The sequence below is a fragment of the Callionymus lyra genome, chromosome 3 (genome assembly GCF_982586985.1).
Source record: "Callionymus lyra chromosome 3, fCalLyr1.hap1.1, whole genome shotgun sequence".
In the NCBI taxonomy this organism is placed as follows: domain Eukaryota; kingdom Metazoa; phylum Chordata; class Actinopteri; order Syngnathiformes; family Callionymidae; genus Callionymus; species Callionymus lyra.
In genome coordinates this window covers 30,217,565-30,242,577 of record NC_141820.1, presented here as the reverse complement: position 1 = coordinate 30,242,577, position 25,013 = coordinate 30,217,565, and the positions used below count along the sequence as shown (strand labels likewise).

Here is a 25,013-nt window from a genome sequence, read left to right as displayed (position 1 = left end):
AGGCAGCCATCCTCGCCTTTGTGTTTGCTGCTCCAGCCGAAGGGCGGCGAACAGTTTTACATTTCCACTCTTTTTTTTGTACAAACTCAGAAAGGGACTAGAAGTTCAAAGGCAGAAAGAGAGTCACCCAGAGCAAGATAACCGGACCTGATGAAATTTCTAACTTATATTGAAAGACAAAACTGTAAATAGGTTGGTGACGTACACTTTCTCTTGTGTATCCAAAAAAAAACGTTAGATTAAAATCCACCTCCGCATGAGTCACTGCAATAACTGCTGACACCCCTGACACACCTCTGCATCTCACGCTGAAGAGAAGTAAAGCCGAGCGTCTGCCTGCCACAATTATAGCCGGTATGTGACCTTGAATGAATCATTCCTCTCGTCTCTTGTTAACAATAGAACGGTTTAGCGTCTTAGCGGTCTGTGAAAAAACCTTCACTGACACCGACTGGATGAAAAACGTTTTTTTAATTGGATTTGTCTGAATCGCACCATTATTGGATTCCGACATGTCCTTGACGGAAACCAGAACTAAAAAGAAGCTGTTGCGGCTTTCAGTCTTTCACGGGTAAATTAAAACAACATTCGTGGCTTTAATAATGACTTCTCCGTCCTCAAGTCAGAGGAGGTCCTGTTTGTTTGTGGAAAGAACATTAATTCCTAACCAGGATGGCAGCAGTTAACAATGAAATCCATTTAATCAAATTCATGATGGCTTTGAATAAACATACCAGAAGTACCAGAACTCCCCTGAATATCAGACAAACTACTTTGAATAAGAAGTTACATTCACAAATAGTATTTACACAGAAACACTTTCAAACCATCTTATTAAATAAATTTGTTTATTCAAACTATAGTTGGAACACGGCAGTAAAACAGCTAGATAAAAAAAACCGCCTACCAGAACAGTCAGACCATCTGCTTATATCAGCTCTGAAAGCTCTTGTCTTTTTTTTTTTCCATGTCATTTTCTTTACATCTCACCATCTATTTATTGATGCCAAGCTTTCATATTTATTTACTTTTTTCAACAACCGGATAGCTCGTCTTTAAGTGAAAAGCTGCATCTTGTGCATTTTCCTGTGTTCCATCACTGAGGTGTCAATACAGATTAAACTATCATTTCTTCTAGTTTAACAGCACTTGACACCCAGCTTTTGGTGCATTACCACATTTTGTTCTAAACTACCTCTCCCTCTGCGCATCGGCTCTATTTCACCCATTTGTCTTTCAAAAGTAACGATAGAAAAGATGTTTCGTTGGATAAAAGTTGAAAAAGTAGCTGCTTATAGGCCTGTAATTACAGTTATTGTGTTTGTCATGTATGACACACATCAAGGGAAACAGAAGATAAAACCACCATGACAATATAAAAGACTGTCGTAAAAATGAATAAACATTAATAAAAAGACCATAAAAAGATGACATCACATGAAAGCCCATGATGGAAATGTTAAAGGGACTGAGATGATGGTCAGTGTTATCTGCTCGAGTACACAGTTTTCCAATCAAGGAGAGCATCATGTTTTTCATCTGCTGAGCTAAATGCTTCCCAGAGGTAAAGACAACATTAAAAAAGAAAGTTATAAAAAATGTTAAGTTTTTATGAAATGTTGCATTTCTGTCAAGGCTGTCGATGTTACAATGACACTGTTCCATCCAACTCTTCAAGGCCATCAAGGAGTTCCAGCAAGGTGTTGCTCCAGCTTTTAGAAGATCCAGAACACTTGCTTATTCAAGGTAAATGAATAAAGAGTGCACATCGTGACACACAAACAGCCATGATGGAAGCAGACAAGTGATCAAAACACACTCAGCTCATTTCTACTGATGCATTTACTCTACTTCCTGTGCTTATCTTGTACGACTGTAGTCAAATGTAGTTAATATAGTGACGCTGTGCAATGACCGAATACATTGCCTTACGCATCACTTCTGGGAAGGAATTACATGTAAAACACAATACTTACTTTAAAATCAGGCTGAAAAGTTTTACAATGAGAATAATTTATTAGAAACATTGCAGTACAAATGCATTTTCAATTGCAAAAGTTCAATCATGTGACTCACGGCTCAAGCTCGACAACAATAAGAAAGAATATTGGATATAAACTAAATGATTTCTTTAAAGAATTTCCACTTAGCTTGTTTCGATCTAAGGACTTATTTAGAATGAAAAGTTGGTCATGCAAACATAGCTTCTGTAACAAAAACATTTACTTTAATAACAAAGGTACGCTTATTTTGTCAGATTTTGTGACATAGAAAAATCTAACTTCAGGATTGTAGTATTCAGTCCAATATGTTGTAAGTCCAGCAGTGTGAAGGCAACCTTGTTAGAAATGAACCCGGTCTCATCTGTCCAGGAGAGTGCCACAGTCCAACTCATCAGCAGAACCGTCATGGAATATTTAACGGTTTATCGCCACACGCAATTAAAAATAGTCCCTTGGTGGATAAACCCCAACACGACTTTCATCTTAAGGGTCACTGGTTAGAAATGTCACAGCGCGGCGGTCACTAGGAAGGGGCATCATCTCCATGTATAGCCTTGTACTTTGCCATGTCCTCTGGGAAGACTTTGCCCAGCTCTGAGATGAGAAGACTCTTGAATTTCTGGAATGAGAAGGTAAACCCGATAAAGGGATTTAGACCAGAACACTGACAACAAAAATACAACCGTGTGATTTAAGGAGATAAAATTATTCACCATCATCGTATCTATCTTTCCTTTGACCTGCTCGTTACGGGCCAGCGCTCGCTCCAGACACTCTTTGGTGTACAGCTGTGGGTTCCTGCCTTGGTCGATGTACCTAAAAGGAGAAGTCATCGTTGGTATTCAGCAAAGAAAAAGGGGCAAAATGTCCTTTTGAGTTATCTGCCAACACTTTATTCTTTCAGTGCATTTGTCTACTAGCAATTGGTTGATGAGGTTTCATGATTCCGTTTTCACAGCTCTGTCAGCAATGCACTCATTTTGAGAATTGTGTGTTTCATTGTGTAAGTGCGTCAGGGACAAAGGTTTGGGACTATAGAGTGACATTTAGATGAATCTAAAAAAAGGAGAGAAGAAACTTTATTAGCTGTATCATGAAACCTCAGCAACCAGCCACTAGTCTTTAATAGGATGGAGGGTATTTAGAAACATGGCGCAAAAGCTAGCCTTTATAGCCAAGCTTAAAGTGTTAATTCACCCAAATTTGAAATCCCACTCACCTTCATGTTGAATTATATTCCAACTGATCCTTTTTGGTGTAGACTAGGGGTCTCCAAACCGGTCCTCAATTGGTTAAACTGCACACGCTTGATCGGTTGGAACAAAAACCTGCACCACCCTTTGAGGACCGGTTTGGAAATCCTTTGGTGTAGATAGTAGACTAGAAGCTCTTGCAATAATTAAATGAATACTTCCCGTCTGTGTAGCATTTTGGACTTTTAGCTTCTGCTACAACCAATCTTAAAGTGTAGCCTTCTTTTTCTGGAACAATTCCTCTTGTTGAGGCTTCAATACAAGATGGACGTTATAGACAACCAGTATGGAGGTATTTTGATTGTTTTTTCCAACAATGATGACAAACACAGAGCTCCAGTCGCTTCGTGGACTAAAATTTTTGCCATTAACTCTGAAAAAGAAAGGATTACTCTGAAAATAATCCCGACTCTTTGTCGACATGAAGGTGAGAAGAACATTAGTTTAACTTTAACATATGGCTAGTAGCCAGAGTAGGGCCGGGTATCGATCAGAAATGTTTCGTATTAGATAATACTAAATAATTTCGGCCGGTGCCACAAAAAGTTCGATACCGAGCCCTTAACTGGAGTCAAATCAACAGTAAAGTGAATCATGTCTACGTGACATAATAATAGTTATTTCTTTCTTTTGGGGTTATTCTGGGTGGAATGGACATCCTTCTGTTGAATAACAATTGGTATTGGAGTATTTTATTTACTTTTATTTTGCTTGTTTCTTTGATATTTTTGTTTGTCTTTACACCCAAATGTATAGGTTCACTCTGCCTGCGCATGTTTTTTCACTTTTGCTTTTGATTCGTTTTTTCTCTTTCAAGGTTGTGTCGCGTCGTAATGTCTAAGAGAAGTGCCTGTTCAAGAGCAGGAACATTAAAAGTCTACATTTTTTAGTATATATGTTTACTTTTACGTTTTTTAATACGAGTGTGAATTATAGTATTATTAGTAAAGAACAGATTTAAAGTCCTGTATTTGGGTTTCATGACATTCATAGTACAAGTATGTAGGAGACGCTGGCAAAAGTCATGCTGTGTTCATTTAGTTCCCATGTTATTGAATGCACCACATCTGCCTGTGTCAATCCAATGCAATGCAAATGAAAGCATAATAATGGTGTTTCCATTCCAAATAACTTATGTTTTATTTTTGTGATACATTTATTCGTCGCCACTATCTTTTACGTTGCGCCCTGTCTTGTGAACCGATTATTAATGATTAAAATATCTATATAAAAGGCTTAAAGAATGAATAAATGGATTTAAAAAAGTAACAAACGTCCAGATAAGTGACTCACTCGAACACCTCCAGTGGAACGTTGATCTCATGGAGCTGTTGACGACACTTCTCCAGGTCTTGAAGTCCAGTTATCATGGAGTTTCTGAAAGAAAACAAACCAGATCAACAACAGGCTGTCGTCGAGAGAAGATGAAGCTAAACGCGACTCACAGTTTCTGGTTCAGTCCTGTCTGGCTGCTCGGCTGGAAGTCACTCACGATAATTCCCAACTGTCGAATATTCTCCACAAACTTCTCCAGGTGCTCCTCGAGGTTGTCGAATTTGTCCGCCATCTTAGGTAAAAATGATAATCCCCCTAAAACAGCGATTAAAGTGAACTTAACCTAGTATTTCTTTACAGCTGTGTGTGATGCTACTTGACGTTAGCTTCTCCTCAAGCGGCAGCGGCACCACAACGGTTTACGGCATCAGATGCGCCAATCAATGGTGCTCCTTCTCCGTTTCCTTGACAACCACTGATGATGAAAGCCGTAAATCGACCGTGTATGTCGCACAGTTCTTTGTATGGATGTGTTGGTTATAATAATTTGTAACGTATAAAAGGGGATTTAACTGTATCTTTATTTATTGCTGCGGTGTTATGATATGATTATAAAGTTGCCATTTTAAACTTAATATGTTTCACAAAAATAAAATAGCTGAATCACGGTGGGCATTTAAATATTTTTTGGCATATTGCACCAAAACTAATATATATATTTCAACCTGATATACCTGATAGCTAAATAATTATGTAACCCCAACACATAATCATTAGATTTTTGTGTGATTTATTATAACTATAATATTTGATAAGAGTTTTTATGTAATTTACCAGTCTAATCTCGACCATTGAAGAGTCTAATATCATAGTTAAATGTGATTTTCTAAAGGTTACGAGATGTTATTGAACTATCGTTCTTTGTAATCATTTGTTATAGCAAATTGGAAATACTGACTAATTTGTTTGTCACAACGACAATGATTTTTACATTTGATCTTATTTGAAAACTCTTAAAATCTAGCTTTATTTCTGGTGTTTATATTTTTCTCCGTCAATTTTCTTTTTTTCCGGATTTTGGAAGAATGGATTTGACAAAAAGTGTCTTTGTGAGGGCAGTAGTGAAGAGTTGGCAGCATCTGAAGCCTTTTTGTGACAGATGTATTGGATTTCACTGGGTGTACTGTGAATAAGACTCTGATTATCTGATCTTACGTTTACCCGTGTCCTGATTGAACTAGTTGTTTTTGTCTTTGCATTTTGTTTACACCTTTTTCTTATTTCACTATGATGCTGTGATGTGACTGGAATCCTAAATTTCCCAAAATAATTTTTACAATTAATAAAGTTATATTTATTCTCATCTGATCTATTCTAATTGTTATATACAAGTACAAAATAGATTATTAGGTCATTAAGTCCTCATTAGGATACAGTGTAGAATTAATGTTTGTTTTATGTTCTTGCTGTTTTGGTTGTATTTGTAAATATACTTTTTAAATAGGGTGATGAAGCTGGATAAAAAACAATTACATGGTTCTCATTAACTTGAATTAGTGACACCAGTAGTGACAGTTGGACTGGATTTACTTCTCGGAGAGAAGCCAGTTAAAGCGCTAAGGATGCCACCTGCCCATTTCACTCTGGATTCTTTCCAAGATTGTCCAGCTTGGCGGAAACCCCAGGGTAGACCTGGGCCAGGTGGAGCTAGCATAAATCCAGAGCTGGTCGAAACAGTCGGGGAGAGGGGAGTTAAAGGAATATGACTCCTTCAAGAAACATCTTAAGACATTTTTATTTGTGCAGGCTTTTCCTTGATTTTCTGGAACTCCTGTGTTGTTCTCGCTGTTATCTTGATTTTGAAGTATATATTTTATTGAGTATTGTTTTGATTGTTTAAGTGCTTTGTGACCCTGGTCTGGAAAAACGCCCTATAAATATAAATTACTTACTTACTTACTTGCTATATGGGAAAGCAATGGAAGATGAAAAGTGAAAGAAAACACTTTATACATTTAAGGTAAGGTGAAAAAGGTAAAACTTTATTTTAAATTGTTTTTTTCCCATGGCTAGCAATTTTTCATAAACAATAAAAAATAATAAATAAAAAATAAAATAAGAAGAAAAACATAAAGAGAAAGAACAAGATGACACAATCTAAGTCTAAAGATAAAGACAAAGAACATAGGTCAAAGAAAAACAACAAAGACAAAGGATACAAAGACTAACATAGAACATAACATCCAGATACTCTCACTCCACTCCTGCCCCCGAACTCAGAATTGTACAATTTAATAGCCCGAGGAATGAATGAGTCCCTGAGTCTATTTGTTTTGCACCTGGGTAAGAGCATTCGTGCACTCATTCTCTTCTCTAATTTACACATTATGAAGCGATTCATGTTTGTTTCTTTGATACTTTGCCTAAATATTTTATATTTTTCACTGTTGTTTGCTCTCACTTATTTTATTCTTCAAGTGATTTAATTGATATAACACTTTATTGTTTGTTATTGACCTTAAAAGGTTTTTTAATACAGCGTTGTTTAATCTTATTGTTCTTATTTAATAAATCTGTGTGATCGATAGGAAGATTAAGAAAAAGTGACTTTTGTGTTTTTAAATAATCTTCTTCTTTTTAAGAATTGGCAATCTTTATTGGTCACAAAATTGATGATCGGCGCACCACCAATTCATTTATTTCATTTTTTAATTTGTTTTATTTCAGAAACATCTACAAACAACAAACAAGACGTTTTTATTTGTTCAGGCTTTTCCTTGATTTTCTGGAACTCCTGCTGTGTTATCAGTATTATCTTGATCTTTAAAGTATATACTTTATTGAATATTGTTTTGATTGTTAAAGCGCTTTGTGACCCTGGTCTGGAAAAGTGCAATACAAATAAAAATTACTTACTTACTTACTTTTTTTTCATTTATTTAATTAATTTTTCTTACAATTGGTCTGAATTGATTAGTCACAGCATCCAAACATACAATGGATTGTAAACTTGGCAACATTTTATTTTGACTAGGTACTTTGAAAGGAACAAGTAATTTATAGAACCCGAGTTACTTTTAAAATAAGTAACAAGTAAGTCAACTCACTCAACACAGTTTAGTAGTTAAAGAGGATTTCCAGGATATTTAAGTAAGTCATTTATATTTATAGAGCGCTTTTCTAGACCAGGGTCACAAAGCGCCTTCACAATTATTACAATACCCAATAAAATATAGGCTTAAAAGGTCAAGACACCACTGAGACAAACACAGGAGTCTCAGAAAATCAAGGAAAAGCCTATAAAAGTGTCTTGAGATGTTTCTTGAAGGAGTCAGTTGATCCATCAAACGCATAGAGAGAAGAAGATGGTTCCAAAGCTTAGGAGCAACAGCTTTTACTAAAAGGAAATTATCTTTAATTTAGTGTCCAGTCACATTGACTGGCGTCTCCTCAGACAAGACATTTTTCCTTACTCGTTATTGTTTCATTTTGCGTCATAGAGGTCGATGCTTTTATTTTGAAAGGCGCGTCCGCAGCAGCCCTCGTGACAGCGGGGGTGCGTAAGAAGGATTACCGGCGCTGACGCGTCCTCGTCTGCATTAATGCCAGCGAACTGCGTCCGAGCACACATCGGGGAAAAAAATAACCTCTCTTGTCTTTTCTCTCTACGGCAACATCTCTTCTGGATTCCGGACTCTTGTTTTTTTTTATTTTTAAATACATACATGACGGACCTTTAAGCCGCGTTTGGATTCGGTAGGTTTCAGGTGGATGTGTGTGGGAAGGTGGAACCGATCTGTACGTATTTTATATATATGATGGAGTAGAAATGGATAGATCTTATATATATTGGTTTATTTACGCGATTATATGAAGATGTCACTGTTTTTTAATCCATTTTTCTCGCTTTTATTAAACGATCTGTTCATTCGCTGTGGGGTTTCTAAAAATCGGGTGTATTTGGTGTGAATAAGAGTAAAAACACGAGCTGATCTTCTCATGGTTCCCCCGCAGATGAGCAGTGTGGAGATGATGGTGCACAGACGCACGTCCTGAGGCTGCAGTGATCGACGACGAGCCCGCAGCGTCATCCACGACCAGAACCCGCCGCACGAGCACAAGTCAGCCCCCGGTTCTTGGGGGAAAAAAAGGGGGGATCTCGGAGGAGAACCTTTTTTTTTTCCTTCTTCATCCTAGTAGAAACTATGGCAACGCTACTGCGGAAGATCGGTCTGATCCGCCTGCACGACCGGGACACGGAGGACCCCAAGCACCACCAGGGCTCGTTGAAGAGCACCAAGGGGAGCCAGAAGAACAACAAGAACTGCAACGACAGCAACATCCTGAGCACCCCGGAGATCAAGGCCAGGAGGCTGGACCAGCAGCTGGGCAAGGACAAGCCGGTCCTGAAGGATAAACAAGGGAAGGATGCGAGGGAGAAGCCGCAGACCGGAGGAGGCGTCGGCGGGAGTAAAGCGACCTCCTCCTCCATCCTCCCTCCTCCGGCTCCTCACCGGCAGCACTGCACCCAGGTCCGGACGCGACGGCTGATGAAGGAGCTGCAGGAGATCCGGAGGCTGGGGGACAACTTCATCTCCGTGGAGCTGGTGGAGGACAACCTGTTCGACTGGAACGTCAAGCTGCACCAGGTGGACAAGGACTCGGCGCTGTGGCAGGACATGAAGGAGACCAGCACCGAGTTCATCCTGCTCAACGTCACCTTCCCCGACAACTTCCCCTTCTCGCCGCCCTTCATGCGGGTCCTCACCCCCCGGCTGGAGAACGGCTACGTGCTGGACGGAGGCGCCATCTGCATGGAGCTGCTGACCCCCCGAGGGTGGTCCAGCGCCTACACGGTGGAGGCGGTCATGAGGCAGTTCGCCGCCAGCCTCGTGAAAGGACAGGTGAGGATCCGGTTCTGAATAGATATCATCCTCGTTTCTCACCTGAATGTCAGAACCATTTGCGCATCCACGCGTCATGAACGTTCACGCGTGACTGGCGACCGAGTGGGAGAAATTGGGGACCCCTTGCTCCACCTCCCCTTTCAATTATTATTATTATTTGTTAAAAACATGACAAGTTTACATCTTTTTACTTCAGTCCAGGTCAATGTAGATCATTATTATTATTTGTTTAAAAACATGACAAGTTTATATCTTTTTACTTCAGTCCAGGTCAATGTAGATCATTATTATTATTTGTTAAAAAACATGACACGTTTATATCTTTTTACTTCAGTCCAGGTCAATGTAGATCATTATTATTATTTGTTTAAAAACATGACACGTTTATATCTTTTTACTTCAGTCCAGGTCAATGTAGATCATTATTATTATTTGTTAAAAACATGACAAGTTTTTCATCTTTTTACTTCAGTCCAGGTCAATGTAGATCATTATTATTATTTGTTAAAAACATGACAAGTTTATATCTTTTTACTTCAGTCCAGGTCAATGTAGATCATTATTATTATTTGTTAAAAACATGACACGTTTATATCTTTTTACTTCAGTCCAGGTCAATGTAGATCATTATTATTATTTGTTAAAAACATGACAAGTTTTTCATCTTTTTACTTCAGTCCAGGTCAATGTAGATCATTATTATTATTTGTTAAAAACATGACAAGTTTTTCATCTTTTTACTTCAGTCCAGGTCAATGTAGATCATTATTATTATTTGTTAAAAACATGACAAGTTTACATCGTTTTACTTCAGTCCAGGTCAATGTAGATCATTATTATTATTTGTTAAAAACATGACAAGTTTTTCATCGTTTTACTTCAGTCCAGGTCAATGTAGATCATTATTATTATTCGTTAAAAATATGACAAGTTTTTCATCTTTTTACTTCAGTCCAGGTCAATGAAGATCATTATTATTATTTGTTAAAAATATGACAAGTTTTTCATCTTTTTACTTCAGTCCAGGTCAATGAAGATCATTATTATTATTTGTTAAAAACATGACAAGTTTTTCATCTTTTTACTTCAGTCCAGGTCAATGTAGATCATTATTATTATTTGTTAAAAATATGACAAGTTTTTCATCTTTTTACTTCAGTCCAGGTCAATGAAGATCATTATTATTATTTGTTAAAAATATGACAAGTTTTTCATCTTTTTACTTCAGTCCAGGTCAATGTAGATCATTATTATTATTTGTTAAAAACATGACAAGTTTTTCATCTTTTTACTTCAGTCCAGGTCAATGAAGATCATTATTATTATTTGTTAAAAATATGAAAAGTTTATATCTTTTTACTTCAGTCCAGGTCAATGTAGATCATTATTATTATTTGTTAAAAACATGACAAGTTTTTCATCTTTTTACTTCAGTCCAAGTCAATGTAGATCATTATTATTATTTGTTAAAAATATGACAAGTTTTTCATCTTTTTACTTCAGTCCAGGTCAATGTAGATCATTATTATTTGTTAAAAACATGACAAGTTTATATCTTTTTACTTCAGTCCAGGTCAATGTAGATCATTATTATTATTTGTTAAAAACATGACAAGTTTTTCATCATTTTACTTCAGTCCAAGTCAATGTAGATCATTATTATTATTTGTTTAAAACATGACAAGTTTTTCATCTTTTTACTTCAGTCCAGGTCAATGTAGATCATTATTATTATTTGTTAAAAACATGACAAGTTTACGTCTTTTTACTTCAGTCCAGGTCAATGTAGATCATTATTATTATTTGTTAAAAACATGACAAGTTTTTCATCTTTTTACTTCAGTCCAGGTCAATGTAGATCATTATTATTATTTGTTTAAAAACATGACAAGTTTTTCATCTTTTTACTTCAGTCCAGGTCAATGAAGATCATTATTATTATTTGTTAAAAATATGACAAGTTTTTCATCTTTTTACTTCAGTCCAGGTCAATGTAGATCATTATTATTATTTGTTAAAAACATGACAAGTTTACGTCTTTTTACTTCAGTCCAGGTCAATGTAGATCATTATTATTATTTGTTAAAAACATGACAAGTTTTTCATCTTTTTACTTCAGTCCAGGTCAATGTAGATCATTATTATTATTTGTTAAAAACATGACAAGTTTTTCATCTTTTTACTTCAGTCCAGGTCAATGTAGATCATTATTATTATTTGTTAAAAACATGACAAGTTTTTCATCTTTTTACTTCAGTCCAGGTCAATGTAGATCATTATTATTATTTGTTTAAAAACATGACACGTTTATATCTTTTTACTTCAGTCCAGGTCAATTAAGATCATTATTATTATTTGTTTAAAAACATGACAAGTTTTTCATCTTTTTACTTCAGTCCAGGTCAATGTAGATCATTATTATTATTTGTTTAAAAACATGACATGTTTACATCGTTTTACTTCAGTCCAGGTCAATGTAGATCATTATTATTATTTGTTAAAAACATGACAAGTTTATATCTTTTTACTTCAGTCCAGGTCAATGTAGATCATTATTATTATTTGTTAAAAACATGACAAGTTTACGTCTTTTTACTTCAGTCCAGGTCAATGTAGATCATTATTATTATTTGTTAAAAACATGACAAGTTTATATCTTTTTACTTCAGTCCAGGTCAATGTAGATCATTATTATTATTTGTTAAAAACATGACACGTTTATATCTTTTTACTTCAGTCCAGGTCAATGTAGATCATTATTATTATTTGTTAAAAACATGACAAGTTTATATCTTTTTACTTCAGTCCAGGTCAATGTAGATCATTATTATTATTTGTTAAAAACATGACAAGTTTATATCTTTTTACTTCAGTCCAGGTCAATGTAGATCATTATTATTATTTGTTAAAAACATGACAAGTTTATATCTTTTTACTTCAGTCCAGGTCAATGTAGATCATTATTATTATTTGTTAAAAACATGACAAGTTTATATCTTTTTACTTCAGTCCAGGTCAATGTAGATCATTATTATTATTTGTTAAAAACATGACAAGTTTATATCTTTTTACTTCAGTCCAGGTCAATGTAGATCATTATTATTATTTGTTAAAAACATGACACGTTTATATCTTTTTACTTCAGTCCAGGTCAATGTAGATCATTATTATTATTTGTTAAAAACATGACAAGTTTATATCTTTTTACTTCAGTCCAGGTCAATGTAGATCATTATTATTATTTGTTAAAAACATGACACGTTTATATCTTTTTACTTCAGTCCAGGTCAATGTAGATCATTATTATTATTTGTTAAAAACATGACAAGTTTTTCATCTTTTTACTTCAGTCCAGGTCAATGTAGATCATTATTATTATTTGTTAAAAATATGACAAGTTTTTCATCTTTTTACTTCAGTCCAGGTCAATGTAGATCATTATTATTATTTGTTAAAAACATGACAAGTTTATATCTTTTTACTTCAGTCCAGGTCAATGTATATCAGTTTTGTTATTTAAAGCAACAGAAAAAGCATCAGAAGCTTACACTGTATAATATACATTTAAACTCCTATACATACATGTTTTCCCTTGTCACACCTACATATAAATGCAGCTGCTGTCGACCTTTTTGTTTGTAATTTAAGACGTTGATGGTTTACTTTTTTAACTTATTCGGATACGATTCAATATTAAAATTAAATATTTTAGCTGCTACATATTGCCAGGACAACTTTTCAAATTGCTTTATGAGATAATGTTAAGAAAATGAATAGAAACATTTATATTGAAGGTGAGAGTAGTCGTACATTAAGAACGTTTTTATTATCAGGCACTACATTAGCTAAATGATACTTAAAAAATACAAAATAACACAGCAAATAAAATCTATGGGATGGTTACATTTATTTATGAGACAACTTGAATTATTGATGAAACATGTATACATTGACACACTTTGATAAATGAAGGCTTGACTTTGGAGTGTAATTGTTATGAGTGGTGGTGACTTCATAGCTGCTCTTCTCTCGCTCACATCTCCTCCATAAATCAACATCCAGCGACAACCAGGAGCAACATGAGTCGACGCATGTTCGCAGCTGCCCTTGAGCTGTGCAGCTATTTTATTTGCGTGATCACAGTGTTTATCCCTGTGATGATGGAAGATAGCGGCTAGAACGGTTGTCCTGGGTGATCCAGACTGGATTATGTAATCCTGACAAATCTGCTGTGCCCTCCTCAGTGCACTGCAGCATCAGCAGCAGCTCTGCAGCTCCACAGGCCATCTTTAAATCCAGACTCCACATGTCAACACATGTATGTTGGGAACCAATGATTCACGGGTGACTCCCTGGTATATCCGTGAGCCGTGACGTCGGCGTGTGACGGTTTTGTCGCTTATGTAAACGGTGTGGAGTCTCCCACCCCTCCCCCCCCCCGATGTGCAGCTTTTTTTTTTTGGTCAACTGTGACGTAACGCCACATTAGTTCACAGCCATCTCGCTTGTTATTTATCTGTGAGCGACGTCAGACGTCCATGGACTCCCTGATGGTGACCCTACACATGTTTACTCTTTCACAATTTAGTCTCAGTGGGTGGTTGTCTTTTTATTTTATTATTATTATTATCCGTTACTAATGATTGCGAGCAACTATTCATAGTCCTCCACCAGCAGATTGTTTGCTCGTCCTCCAGCACCTCCTCGTACATTAATCATTTTGATTGTTTAGAAGCCCTCTATTTTTAGTACGAGGGTGACACTGTGTACACTCTCTCTCTTTATCTCTCCCCCTCTCTCTCTCTTTCTCTCTCCCCCTCTCTCTCTCTTTGTCTCCACACTCAAGAACAGCTATCCTGCATTTCCTTTTTTCTGTCACCATCCATCTTGTTTTCTAGTGAAGACTCGTTCTTTCATTTTACTCCGACCTCTTTTTCTTCTTAATTACTAATGATAACCTAAAGGGGTGGTCTTAAAACGTGTGGCCTGTGGGCACTTTAGGGCCTGTGATGAGATATAAGGGTCCTCAATTCTTGAGTTTTCACGGGTGTCTTCGTAGGATGTCGGATTGTTATGAAATAGATATGTTTAGTATCAGTATGTTATCTTCATTTTTTGAAATGGTTTATTTAAAGCGTCTTTGCGTACCTTGAAGAGCGACGTATTACTATTGTCATTGATGTAGCTTTGAGTATAATGTTAACAAAAAAAGACAAAATAATGACCACTTATAATGACAAAAAATATAAATAACATTTTGATCTAAGACATAGAGTTTGAGTTGGAGACCCCGGATTTAACATGTTGTCATTTAGAAACAACTATCAGTTCATCTTATTGGTGCTAAAAGCATGTGGTAAAATATATTTTCTTCTTGGTTTTAGTGTAGTGAATGTTTGTGGGTGTTTTTTCTTTTTTTAAAGGCTTAATATTTGTAAAATATCTGGCAGACACCCAATGAGGACGGATAAATATCAACAAAATAGTCGATGTTGCTGTGAAAACATTTGATTCAATCAATCTTATTATGTATTATTTCATTTGTTAATCTTATTTAGCCGTCACTAGTTCCTCCTCGTGCTCTCATCTTTCACATCCATGAATCTTACTGGTCGCCCTCCTCTCCCTCTCTTACTTGGTAACTTGGTACCTCCATCTCTAGCATTCCTTCATGTCCTCTATCTCTTCTGTCTTTACATCTCCGGACCACATACGTCTGTCCTCCCAAATCTGCCTCCAAACATCTGTTCGTCTCAATCCTCGTCTACTTTGAAAAAAGACCTGATCGTTATCATTGACTCACTAGTGTCCTATAAAGCATCTATCTATCACATATCTCCACCTGTTTCACCCCGTCTGCACTCTCCTCTTCGCCTCCTGGGACTTGAATATTGTGCCAGAATTCTCTGAGCCAACATAAAAGGAAAAGTTTCAGAATGCATTAAACAAAGTTTTTGGTCAACACTGTCAATAGTAGGACTGTTTTTCCAATAGTCCTACTTTTGACTAAAGCTTGTCTATACCTTTTCCCATTTTTTTTCTGAACGAAAACCGTGTTGTAGTCAGTAATATGTCATCTTTTAAATTTATTTAACTAGTAAAATAATACCTAGCAATGCTAAGCTATTCGATAAGATTCCTAATCCCGTAACTGGATGAACTGCTGAAGAAAGCGGTCGTTATCAACACAAAAATGATAACAAAATGAGTTCAGCGTTGTCATGTTCTGGTGGGACTTTTTTTAAATGTCGCCACAATTATAAGATTGAGTCGTTGTTCGCCAGTGTGAGGGCAGATGTTGTGAGGATAGACTCGGTGCTGAAGCACAGATATGAAGAGAGTTTTCGTTTGGAACGTTAGTGTGTGGCGGTGGGGAGAGAATTGTCTGTGTAGGAAAAACAAAGCGTTATCTGAGTTGGCAGCAGGGGCGCCAACATTTGCAAGAGGTCAATCCATCCTGTCTGCCTTTTAATTAGTTCACACCGGATGTCTGCTCAGACCAGGAGGTGTGAGAGAAGTTTAACTTCATACACAACTTTTAGGGAATTAGCAGCGACGACCTTACTGGACAGGAGTGATGCAGCATTTTTTATTCATGAACACTAGCATTTAATATAATAATATAAACAATAATTCCCATAAAATGACCACTAAACAGTATGAGCTGATTTTATTGCTTTCAACATATTAATTTATTGATGAGAAGATCTGATGATGTGATTGATAAACCAACAAGGTTTTAGGCTCAAGCGTCCGTGTGTCTTTCTACTCCACTATTCAACCTTGTCAAGGGGACTTTTAATTGTTGTTTCTAAATGAAAGCAGATCACAGCAGGACGTCTCTTTTTTTTCAGGCCACCCAATGCCACCAACTCGGAAACAATAGTTTCTGCCTCATCGGCAATTAGAAGCGTGTCCGATTTTTATTGATTTATTTGCGGCGAATAAGTGAGTCAGACACGAGTCTCCCAAGAATCCTATGATACAAGATAGCTATAGCATGAGAAGACAAATATTTGACTTTTTAAAACGTATTTCAATGACCAGAAATCATCATGGCTGAAGCTGAGGACATAAATAAACAGTGATATCAAGATTGGTTAATATAAAAAGAACGGTGGATATTAAGAAATATATCATATGTTTTTTTTTAAAGATAAGTCAAATGAAAAAGCCAAAAATATGGATCTAACTCAAAATTAGTTTCTTAAATGCATTTTCAATAGTTTTTGTTAGTCATAAATCTTTTGAGACTCCCTTGATTTGAACTTAAACACATGCAAAGCTCAAGCTAAAATAAAAAATGTGAAGTACTTCACTAAAATAGCACACAATGGATAAAAAATATGCTTCACAAAATATTATTTTTTTGTTCTTTTTGGTGACTGTTGTGTTTATTTTTTATTGTTTTCTTGGCAATTAAATCACATAACAAACTCATGTTCCCTTTAGGTAAAGGTAGAATTGGCTCCCAGGACATGAGTCACACGAGTTCGGCAGACTTTAGTTTCAGTCAATGATCAGCACCAGCAGTTACCTAGTTCACTAGTTACACGGGATCTTTATTGTTACTATTTTTGGAACAGGAAACTCAAATAATCCACACACACTCTTTGAAAAGTGTAATTATCCTGCAATGACCCCGGGTGTCTCTCCCAGGGGGGCGTTTGTTAGTGATCCGATGAGGATGATGATGACAAACTCATCGATCTCCGCTGGTTTTTCCTGACCTGGTTTTTTATTATGCAATCCCCCCCCAGCCTGGGTCTCCATAGCTATTACCCAGCATGCACCAGGGCTCCCTTGCTCTCCCCATTGACTGATGTGCATCACACACGCATCCAGAAGCCACTTCACACGAGTGGACAAGCAAGCAGTCCCAGCACTGGTGTGGCCTGCAGGCGTCTCTCTCTCTCTCGCTCTGATGATAAAAATGTTCTTTCCTCTCTGCTGCCATGAAGCTTGAGTGCTCTCGCCGCCATTCTCCCAATGTCTGGGAGCACAATAGAAGTCATTCACCTCTTTTTTTAGGTCTGTGCGGTAAAATAATGATTCTTTTGGTGTCTCTGTTTTACAACCAAAAGGTTTTTTTTAATCTAATATTGTGATCTTCAGCCAAAACCGAACTAAACCTTTCATAATAAGAGGCTCTGATTTGAAAGAAAATCCCCCAAATACTAACACAAACCAACACATTAAACTAATCTCACAGCTACAGTTGTACACATCCATTCAGAACCTGGGAAAAAATGCCACTTTGAAATCATCTCATTACCTAATATTTCATTTCATTTCATTCGTTGAGAGCTAATGTGTCTTAATTGATGTTATATAATCCAGATTGTCATTCTTTTTTGGAGGAGTTGATGATGGTTTCCTCACGATGACACTGTAAAACATCACAGCCTCATCAATCTACGTTTCTCTTTAACTCCACTTGCTTTGATACGTTCTGTTTAAGTAAGTAAGTAAGTAAGTAATATTTATTTATATGGCGCTTTTCGAGACCAGGGTCACAAAGCGCTTAAACAATAAAAACAATACTCAAAAAAGTACATACTTTAAAGATCAAGATAATACTGAGAACAACACAAGAGTTCGAGAAATTCAAGGAAAAGCCTGAACAAATAGAAACGTCTTAAGGTGTTTCTTAAAGGAGTCAGTAGACTCCATCAAGCGCAGAGAGAGAGGAAGATTGTTCCAAAGCTTAGGAGCAACAGCCTGAAAAGATTTCTCTCCTCTGGTCCTGAGCCGTGTGCGTGGAACCATAAGTAGATTCTGAATTTAGATTAGATTAGATTAGAGTAGATTCTGTTTAACTCAGCTATTCAAGTTTCTTTAGTTATTCTTAAGTTTATTATTATGTATTAGTTGTCTTGACTATTGGAAAATTCAGTCACTTTCACTTAAGTTATAAATTCTTCCTTAATAAGAAAGAAAGCGATAGTGACACACAAAAATCCCTCCTCCTTCACCTCCTGAGTGACTGTGACACCAAATTGAACTCCAAATTGTGAGTTACAATAATGGAAAAAACGTTTTGTTTATTCAACAGTCAAGTGTTGTGCACATACTATTCGTTTTCATGTCGACTCACAGAATTAAGCAGAAATATCCAACTTCAAATATAAAGTTGAGTCATCTAACAATAGAGTACAATTCTAACCCGCTCAAGTAGTAGAACTCACATTTCTCCGATCCTTAAAACTCAACCTTAAAACTGGCTTCCAGTTTCTTTCAGGATCAACTTTAAAATTCTGGTTCTTACTTTCAGAGCTATTCATGGTCAGCCTCCTTACATCACTGATCTGATCCAGCCTTACACCCCAGCTCGGGCTCTGAGGTCTGTGGATCAGAATCTACTGATGGTTCCTGAACACGGTTCAGGACCAGAGGAGAGAAATCTTTTCAGGCTGTTGCTCCTAAGCTTTGGAACGATCTTCCTCTCTCTTTGCGCTTGATGGAGTCTACTGACTCCTTTAAGAAACATTTTAAGACATTTCTATTTGTTCAGGCTTTTCCTTGATTTTCTGGAACTCCTGTTGTGTTATCAGTTTTATCTTGATCTTTAAAATATATACTTTATTGAATATTGTTTTGATTGTTTAAGCGCTTTGTGACCCTGGTCTAGAAAAGCGCTATACAAATAAGAATTACTTACTTACTTACTTACAATCAACATTTTAAATTTTAGTTGAAAGTTGAAACTAAGAAAAACTCAAGAAAAGGTGAAGCTTAATAGACTCAAATGAATTTGGTAACTAAAGGAAAATACATAAGTGCTGTTGCACTTCACTGTGTCAGGGTTAATTATATATATTTTTTTATTTAAAGGAGGGATGAGTGTTTTTACCCTGGCTCGTCTCAGTTCTAGTTTTCCTAACATGAAGGCAATGGTCTCTTTTATTCACCCTCCCACACTCAGCCAACCGGGAGCCTCGTCATCATAGCCGACGCTTCCCGGCTCCATGTTTATCACGGGACTGGTGCAAGAAACATGGAGCGTGTTTTCCGTGTGGAAAACCGGGAGTGAGTCATGCGAGGGAAGGTGTAGGATGTGCATAATGAAGTGTGTATGAGATGATCTAAATTCAATTTGAAAGCAGCATTTTTGCTGCTGTTAGATTTCTTGGTTTTAAATATGTTGCTGTTGTTCTTTATGAAGAGATGGTTCACACTATGTGTGTGTCCTCAGATGCACTGTGTGGTTTGAAGCGATCAATATGATGAATCTGTTTTTAAGTCGCAATGCTTTGGTTTGACGTTCAGTCGATAACACTTTGTGGCGTTGCTTTGTCTTCTTGACGGTGGTGGGAGGAGCTGTGAAACAAAATGGCGCAGTTGATAGATTATATAAATTGAATACACTTGATACAATCTGTCCCAGGCCATAGAATTGCAACTGCATCGTGACCTCTTTGTCCATAAGAAAAAACAGATACCAAAAAATACAACACTGGGACACATTTAACAACAGTTAGAGAACTAAGCTAACATTATCAGTTCTGCAGAAAAAAAATGAACAATTACTTCAGTCAAATGTCTTCTGTTCGACTCAGTCACTATGAACAATCACAGTCCTGGTCACATTAGTTGTTGATGTCTTGAGTTGTAGGGTGATTGTAATACGTAACAGAAATGAGACCAGAAGCAACTAAAATGCGAGTCATGTAAAGATAACGCTAAATGACCATATAAAGCAAAATTGATGACTATAAAAAAAGTTAAAATGTTAAAAGAATTATCAATGGGTGGACCCTTGGATGGTTAATTGTATTGTATATATAATTGAATAAACATTTGTTTTGAGTATGATTAAAAAAGCTTTTTTCAATATTATTTAACCCTTGTGTTATCTCAGGGTCAAGGTGAACAAATGTGTTTGTGGTATCCCTTGTGTTGTCTCTGGATCAAGATGAACAACCTACACCAGTGCATATGTATTTATGGCAGCCAGGGAGGTCGTTCACCTGGATCCAGAGGCAACACAAGGGATACCACAAACACATTTGTCTACCTTGACCCTGAGATAAATCAAGGAAAAAAAAATATTCATCAAGGATTGATACTGAATACTCTGGCAAAGAGTGGGAAACTATTGTAAGTGTAAAATGTCCTCCATATATTTATACAATAGTTGCTCTGTCTGTCTTTAATCCTGGGGTTAATCCTGTCATATAAGAATGATAATGATTGAAACATACTATACAACATCCTATATTAAATATATTTACAGAATTTGTAATGGGAGGCAGACGGAACCCCCTAAAAATTCAAACATGTCAAATTTTACTGAAATATATATTCGTATTTAATAATAATAATAATAATAATAATAATAATAATCTCTATTTATATAGCGCCTTTAATACATATTGAATAGAAATTATATCCATTATTTCAGTCTTTGCTGCAATCGTAAGGCCATTCATCTACAGCAGGGGGTCCCCAACCCCTTTGGCACCAGGGACCCATTTAATGTGGGCATTATATTCACAGACCGACCTTCATACAAAGACATTTTTCCACTCGTTTACAGGTATTTTCTTTGAGTAAACTTGACTGAAACGAAGGCCTTGATGTGTGAAGAGTCACAGACTGATGTTACTTCAGAGAAAATACTTCTTTTTTTTTCCAAACAAAACACCTTGAAGACAGAAATAATCAATAGAACATAAATTATACATTCTTTTTCTTTCTGTGCGGCCCAGTAACAAATAGCAGTACCGGGGGATGGGGACGACATGACCTTACTCTCTTCTCCTTTTTTCTTTGAGATCATTTGGTTTTCATGTATTTTTAAACCCTGGCTTCACAGGATATTATAAAAAATAATGATTATGAATCACAAATCCAATTCCTTTGTCTGATCCTTCCTTTTCTCCTCACAGGGTCGCATTTGTCGGAAAGCGGGAAAGTCCAAGAAAGCCTTCAGTCGCAAAGAAGCCGAGGCGACTTTCAAGTCTCTGGTGAAGACCCACGAGAAGTACGGCTGGGTGTCGCCGCCCGTCTCCGACGGCTGAATGTCGATCAAACACTTCAAAGTCCCGCGCTAGCCAAGAGACCCCGGCTAGCCCTACAAACAACATGCCACGCTAACTCAACTGTCTCACGTCCACCGTATTGCTTTTCGGACATACGTTTGGTTGATTAGATTGGGATTTTTTTTTTTCTTTTTTGGTCTTTATATTTGGCACTCATCATCACGGGTGGCCAGTTACACTCACTGACGGTTTTTCTCTGGTCGTTCCGCTTCAAAACCCGGGACTGTAGTGTGTTCTATAGGGTGAGGGTAGAGAGGGTATGAGCGGAGGTGAGTCGTCCGGTCAGCGCTTTATTCTCATGTATTCCCTGCACAAATATGCATGTGCAAAAGGACGTTTCAAACCGACATGAAGGACTTCTGAATGAAGGGGATTTATCTCTCTCTCTGCTCTTCTCTCTGTCCTCGCCGTGCTCCCTATTAAACCGACATCACCCCCGTCTCCGCCCCTAGCTGTCTGGGCATTTACATATATATAAAGCTGTTAATGTTTCATACACCGACAGCAGGTTCACCTTCATTTCCTCTTTCTTTTTTGGACTCTCAGCTCAATGCAACATAAAGATTGTAATTTCCATGGAGCTGTGCTCTCTTTGTCTCTTTTTTTTTCTATTTCAGCTCACTCAATCACTTTGTTGTCTTTCTTTCTCTCTGTCTCTTGTGGCTAATTTTAGAGCTCAATGTTGCGTAGATGAATATTGATTACTCGGGAAAGGGGGGGGAAGGCACATGTTGCTTATGCAGAGATGATGTACGAAAGAATGACAGTCAGTCGGTCGCTTCTCTTCTTCCTCTCTCCGCGACACTGCAGTGAAGAGTGTGTCGCCTCTTGTGTGTGTGTGTGTGTGTGTGGGAGAGGAAGAAGACAAATCACATGATTTTGATACCAGATGGTACTTCCAAAGGCCAGTGTGTTTGTGTGTGTGTGTGAGTAAAAGAGGGGGTGACCCTTTAAACGGTGGATCTAAAGGGAGTGTTTATTTATGTTTAGCTTGTCTTTGTGTCAATACTTAATCCCTCAAACACCCACGCAAGCGTCAGTGAATCAGGGAGTCAAACACTGGCAAGCTAGGCCGGTGGAGATGTTGACAAGCGATCATGTGCCATTGAAAGATGGTTCCGATGATGGGAGAAAAATACCTCGCTTGCTTATTTATGATTCATTTCTGTTCCTGGCCAACTGATGAATAGGTGTCTGGCGAGGAGACAGGCGTCCATTAGTCACCCCAAGTTGAGCGGCCGCCGGGTTCCATTTCCCTAAGAGCTTTCCCGATATGTGAAGGTGACACGCACGAGGGAAAGAATCAAGAGATAATTCATCCCTTTCCATGTCAAAAACAAACATTAGGTTTGTGTTGGACGGTTTCAGGTGCAGATTTATTTGACGCTGAGCGCTCAAACTCGCTATCTCTGCAACTTCCCTCGCGACAACTTGTTCTTTACGGGTCGATACGCTCTCCCTTCTGCCGCATCTTTGACTATTTATGTGATGATGTCAGAGTAGAACTGAGAAATGTTCAGTGACTGCTAATCATTTTATTTCGTATTTATTATTTTATTAACTTAAGTTCTTTAAGACTTTTTTTTCCTCTGTTGTTTTGGTGAAAATTTCAAAATGTCCAAGGATATTTTTCAAGGATTTTTTTTATTTTTTGAACTTGTAAATTTCAAAATTTCCAAGGATATTTTTCAAGGATTTTTTTTTATTTTTTGGACTTGTTTTTCATTTTCTTTTTCCTACATATTATTTCTAATCACTCCCCACATGGCTTGGCTGCCCCTCGCAACCGTATATAATAGGGCCCCTAAGGAAATTGATTTCCCGCCACTGCTCTAGCATCTCGTTCATAAAAACTATTGTCAACGTTAATATCGTAACAACCTTATTGTAATTTTGCTTCTTTTGGAATTAAACGTTATTACGATGAATTCAAAGTTTAAGCAATTCAAACTCCCAACAACAACAATACTAAAAGTCAATTTATTATATTGTTTCGAAAACGTCTTTACCCCTTGAATTAAAACTACATTTTCAAAATAAATATTGGGACAGTGCCTAGATTACATTTTTGATTATTTTTCCATCCATGTCAGAGATTGTGGTTATGGTGAAAGTGGCATAATATAGAGATTATGTACTTTGCAAACTGACTACTTTTGTGAATCGGCCACATAGTAGCTAGCGATTATGTGTCCAGTCCGATTTGCGGAGGACGACGTTTTGCAGTCTGCCGGTTAAATGTCAGGAAAGAAAAGCGCTAATTGGTCTGACATTTTCAGCGGCGCGTCATTAGGGAGGAGCGGCGAGATTGGAAGATGTCAGACCTCCTGCTCTGCTCTGACCTTTTGCTTAACCCCGGCACCGTCCGAGGAGTGTTAAAGGAGGATGTGAGATGAAGATCAGGGTGAAGAAGCTGCTTTGCCCGTGAGCACTCAGCAGTCTTTTCGGAGCAGGATGTTCAAACCACTGAAGCGGGAAGCTAGCACACTGCGACGAAATCTACAAGTTTTCGATCAATAACAAAGATCTATCTGTGTGTGTGTGGGTGTGTGTGTGTGTGTGGCCTTTTGAATTGGTCGTCCATCTGGTACGTGATCATGTACAAAAGTTGGCTTTGAACTGGGCTGGTGTTTTCCGGGGTCGGTGGTGTAGTGTTTTCTCGGCTCGTCCGCCAATAAAGCTGTACACAAATGATATGAAGTCAAAATATCTGTCCGGATTCCGGCGAATCATTTTGTGATCTAGTGTAGACTGGTAGTTGCAGACACTAACTGGGTGAACTGATTATGTTGTATTATATCTGCATGTGACATGTGATTGATAGCTAGCTACTGTATATCTTATTTTTAAGAAAAGCAAGAAATGACTCAAAGAAAAAATGCAAATGCTTCTCTTTTGTTTTTGGGATCTCTTTGAAGGTTCTGTACTGTATGTATCTTTATATATTTTTTTGGATTATATGAGTGTCCTCAAAGAAAATATGTCACACTGTGTTCTATGAATGTTTGTGTTTTAATTTATTTGTTGTTTGCCAAAATGAAGATTTGAAGCATGTTGCAGGTATCGCCGTGAGAAAACGAGGAGAGAAAAAAAAAAGAAATCAAAGAATGGGAGGTTTATTTATTGACGGGATGGAAAAAAAAAGAAGCTTCAAAGCCTCAAGACACTAGAGAACAATCTCAGCAGGAAACCAACACAAGAGCTTTATCAAACAATCGTAAAACGGCTCTTCCCACCTGAAACAGTTCCCTTCATGATGTCACTGCTGCTCCTCCCACATCAGGCGTGATCGAGGCGTGTTCTGCTGAAGGCTGGAAGGTTCAGAGTGAAACTCCCGATGCTTCAAATCTCACCTGTGAAGGGAATGTGCACATCGGACCAGCGATACGCGGCTTCATCCTACTACTGACTTGAGTGTTTGGTCCAGAACCGGAGTCTTAAAAGTTCAAAAAGTTTGTTGCAAGACCAAACAGGAATGTGCAATAAACGTTATACTCAAAAAAAATGTTTTGTGGACTGTTTTGTCACATG

General features: G+C 37.3%; 3 protein-coding genes across 5 annotated transcripts in view; 2 read left to right on the top strand and 1 right to left on the bottom strand.

The window, feature by feature from the left end:
* adcy2b (adenylate cyclase 2b (brain)) overlaps positions 1-25,013 on the top strand; it is a 360,789-nt gene that overhangs the window by 225,011 nt on the left and 110,765 nt on the right. The gene's annotated exons all lie outside the window — the stretch shown is intronic.
* On the top strand, positions 1,528-24,987 carry ube2ql1 (ubiquitin conjugating enzyme E2 QL1). 3 transcript variants are annotated; one of them, XM_087787538.1, is made up of 4 exons: positions 1,528-1,564; positions 1,679-1,746; positions 8,546-9,435; positions 21,330-24,987. In XM_087787538.1, exons 3-4 carry the CDS (start codon positions 8,737-8,739, stop codon positions 21,459-21,461), a joined length of 831 nt encoding a protein of 276 aa, XP_087643664.1. In that variant the 5' UTR covers positions 1,528-1,564; positions 1,679-1,746; positions 8,546-8,736; the 3' UTR covers positions 21,462-24,987. The 3 variants fall into 3 exon arrangements, with proteins under 3 accessions (XP_087643664.1, XP_087643665.1, XP_087643663.1); XM_087787539.1 differs by lacking the exons at positions 1,528-1,564; positions 1,679-1,746 and adding an exon at positions 6,820-6,874; XM_087787537.1 differs by lacking the exons at positions 1,528-1,564; positions 1,679-1,746 and adding an exon at positions 8,150-8,287.
* On the bottom strand, positions 2,003-4,930 carry med10 (mediator complex subunit 10). The gene is made up of 4 exons (XM_087785926.1): positions 4,702-4,930; positions 4,550-4,633; positions 2,717-2,819; positions 2,003-2,622 (listed from the first exon to the last, which is right to left on the bottom strand). Exons 1-4 carry the CDS (start codon positions 4,821-4,823, stop codon positions 2,527-2,529), a joined length of 405 nt encoding a protein of 134 aa, XP_087642052.1. The 5' UTR covers positions 4,824-4,930; the 3' UTR covers positions 2,003-2,526.

What these genes read in the sequence shown, in the direction of transcription:
- med10 (XM_087785926.1), bottom strand. Translation starts at nt 4,823, where the DNA reads ATGGCGGACAAATTCGACAACCTCGAGGAGCACCTGGAGAAGTTTGTG. An exon ending in ACAGGACTGAACCAGAAACT is followed by an intron (nt 4,634 to 4,701) that starts GTGAGTCGCGTT and finishes GTTTTCTTTCAG; the next exon opens with AAACTCCATGATAACTGGAC. An exon ending in GAAAGATAGATACGATGATG is followed by an intron (nt 2,623 to 2,716) that starts GTGAATAATTTT and finishes TTCTCATTCCAG; the next exon opens with AAATTCAAGAGTCTTCTCAT.
- ube2ql1 (XM_087787538.1), top strand. Translation starts at nt 8,737, where the DNA reads ATGGCAACGCTACTGCGGAAGATCGGTCTGATCCGCCTGCACGACCGG. An exon ending in CCAGCCTCGTGAAAGGACAG is followed by an intron (nt 9,436 to 21,329) that starts GTGAGGATCCGG and finishes TTCTCCTCACAG; the next exon opens with GGTCGCATTTGTCGGAAAGC.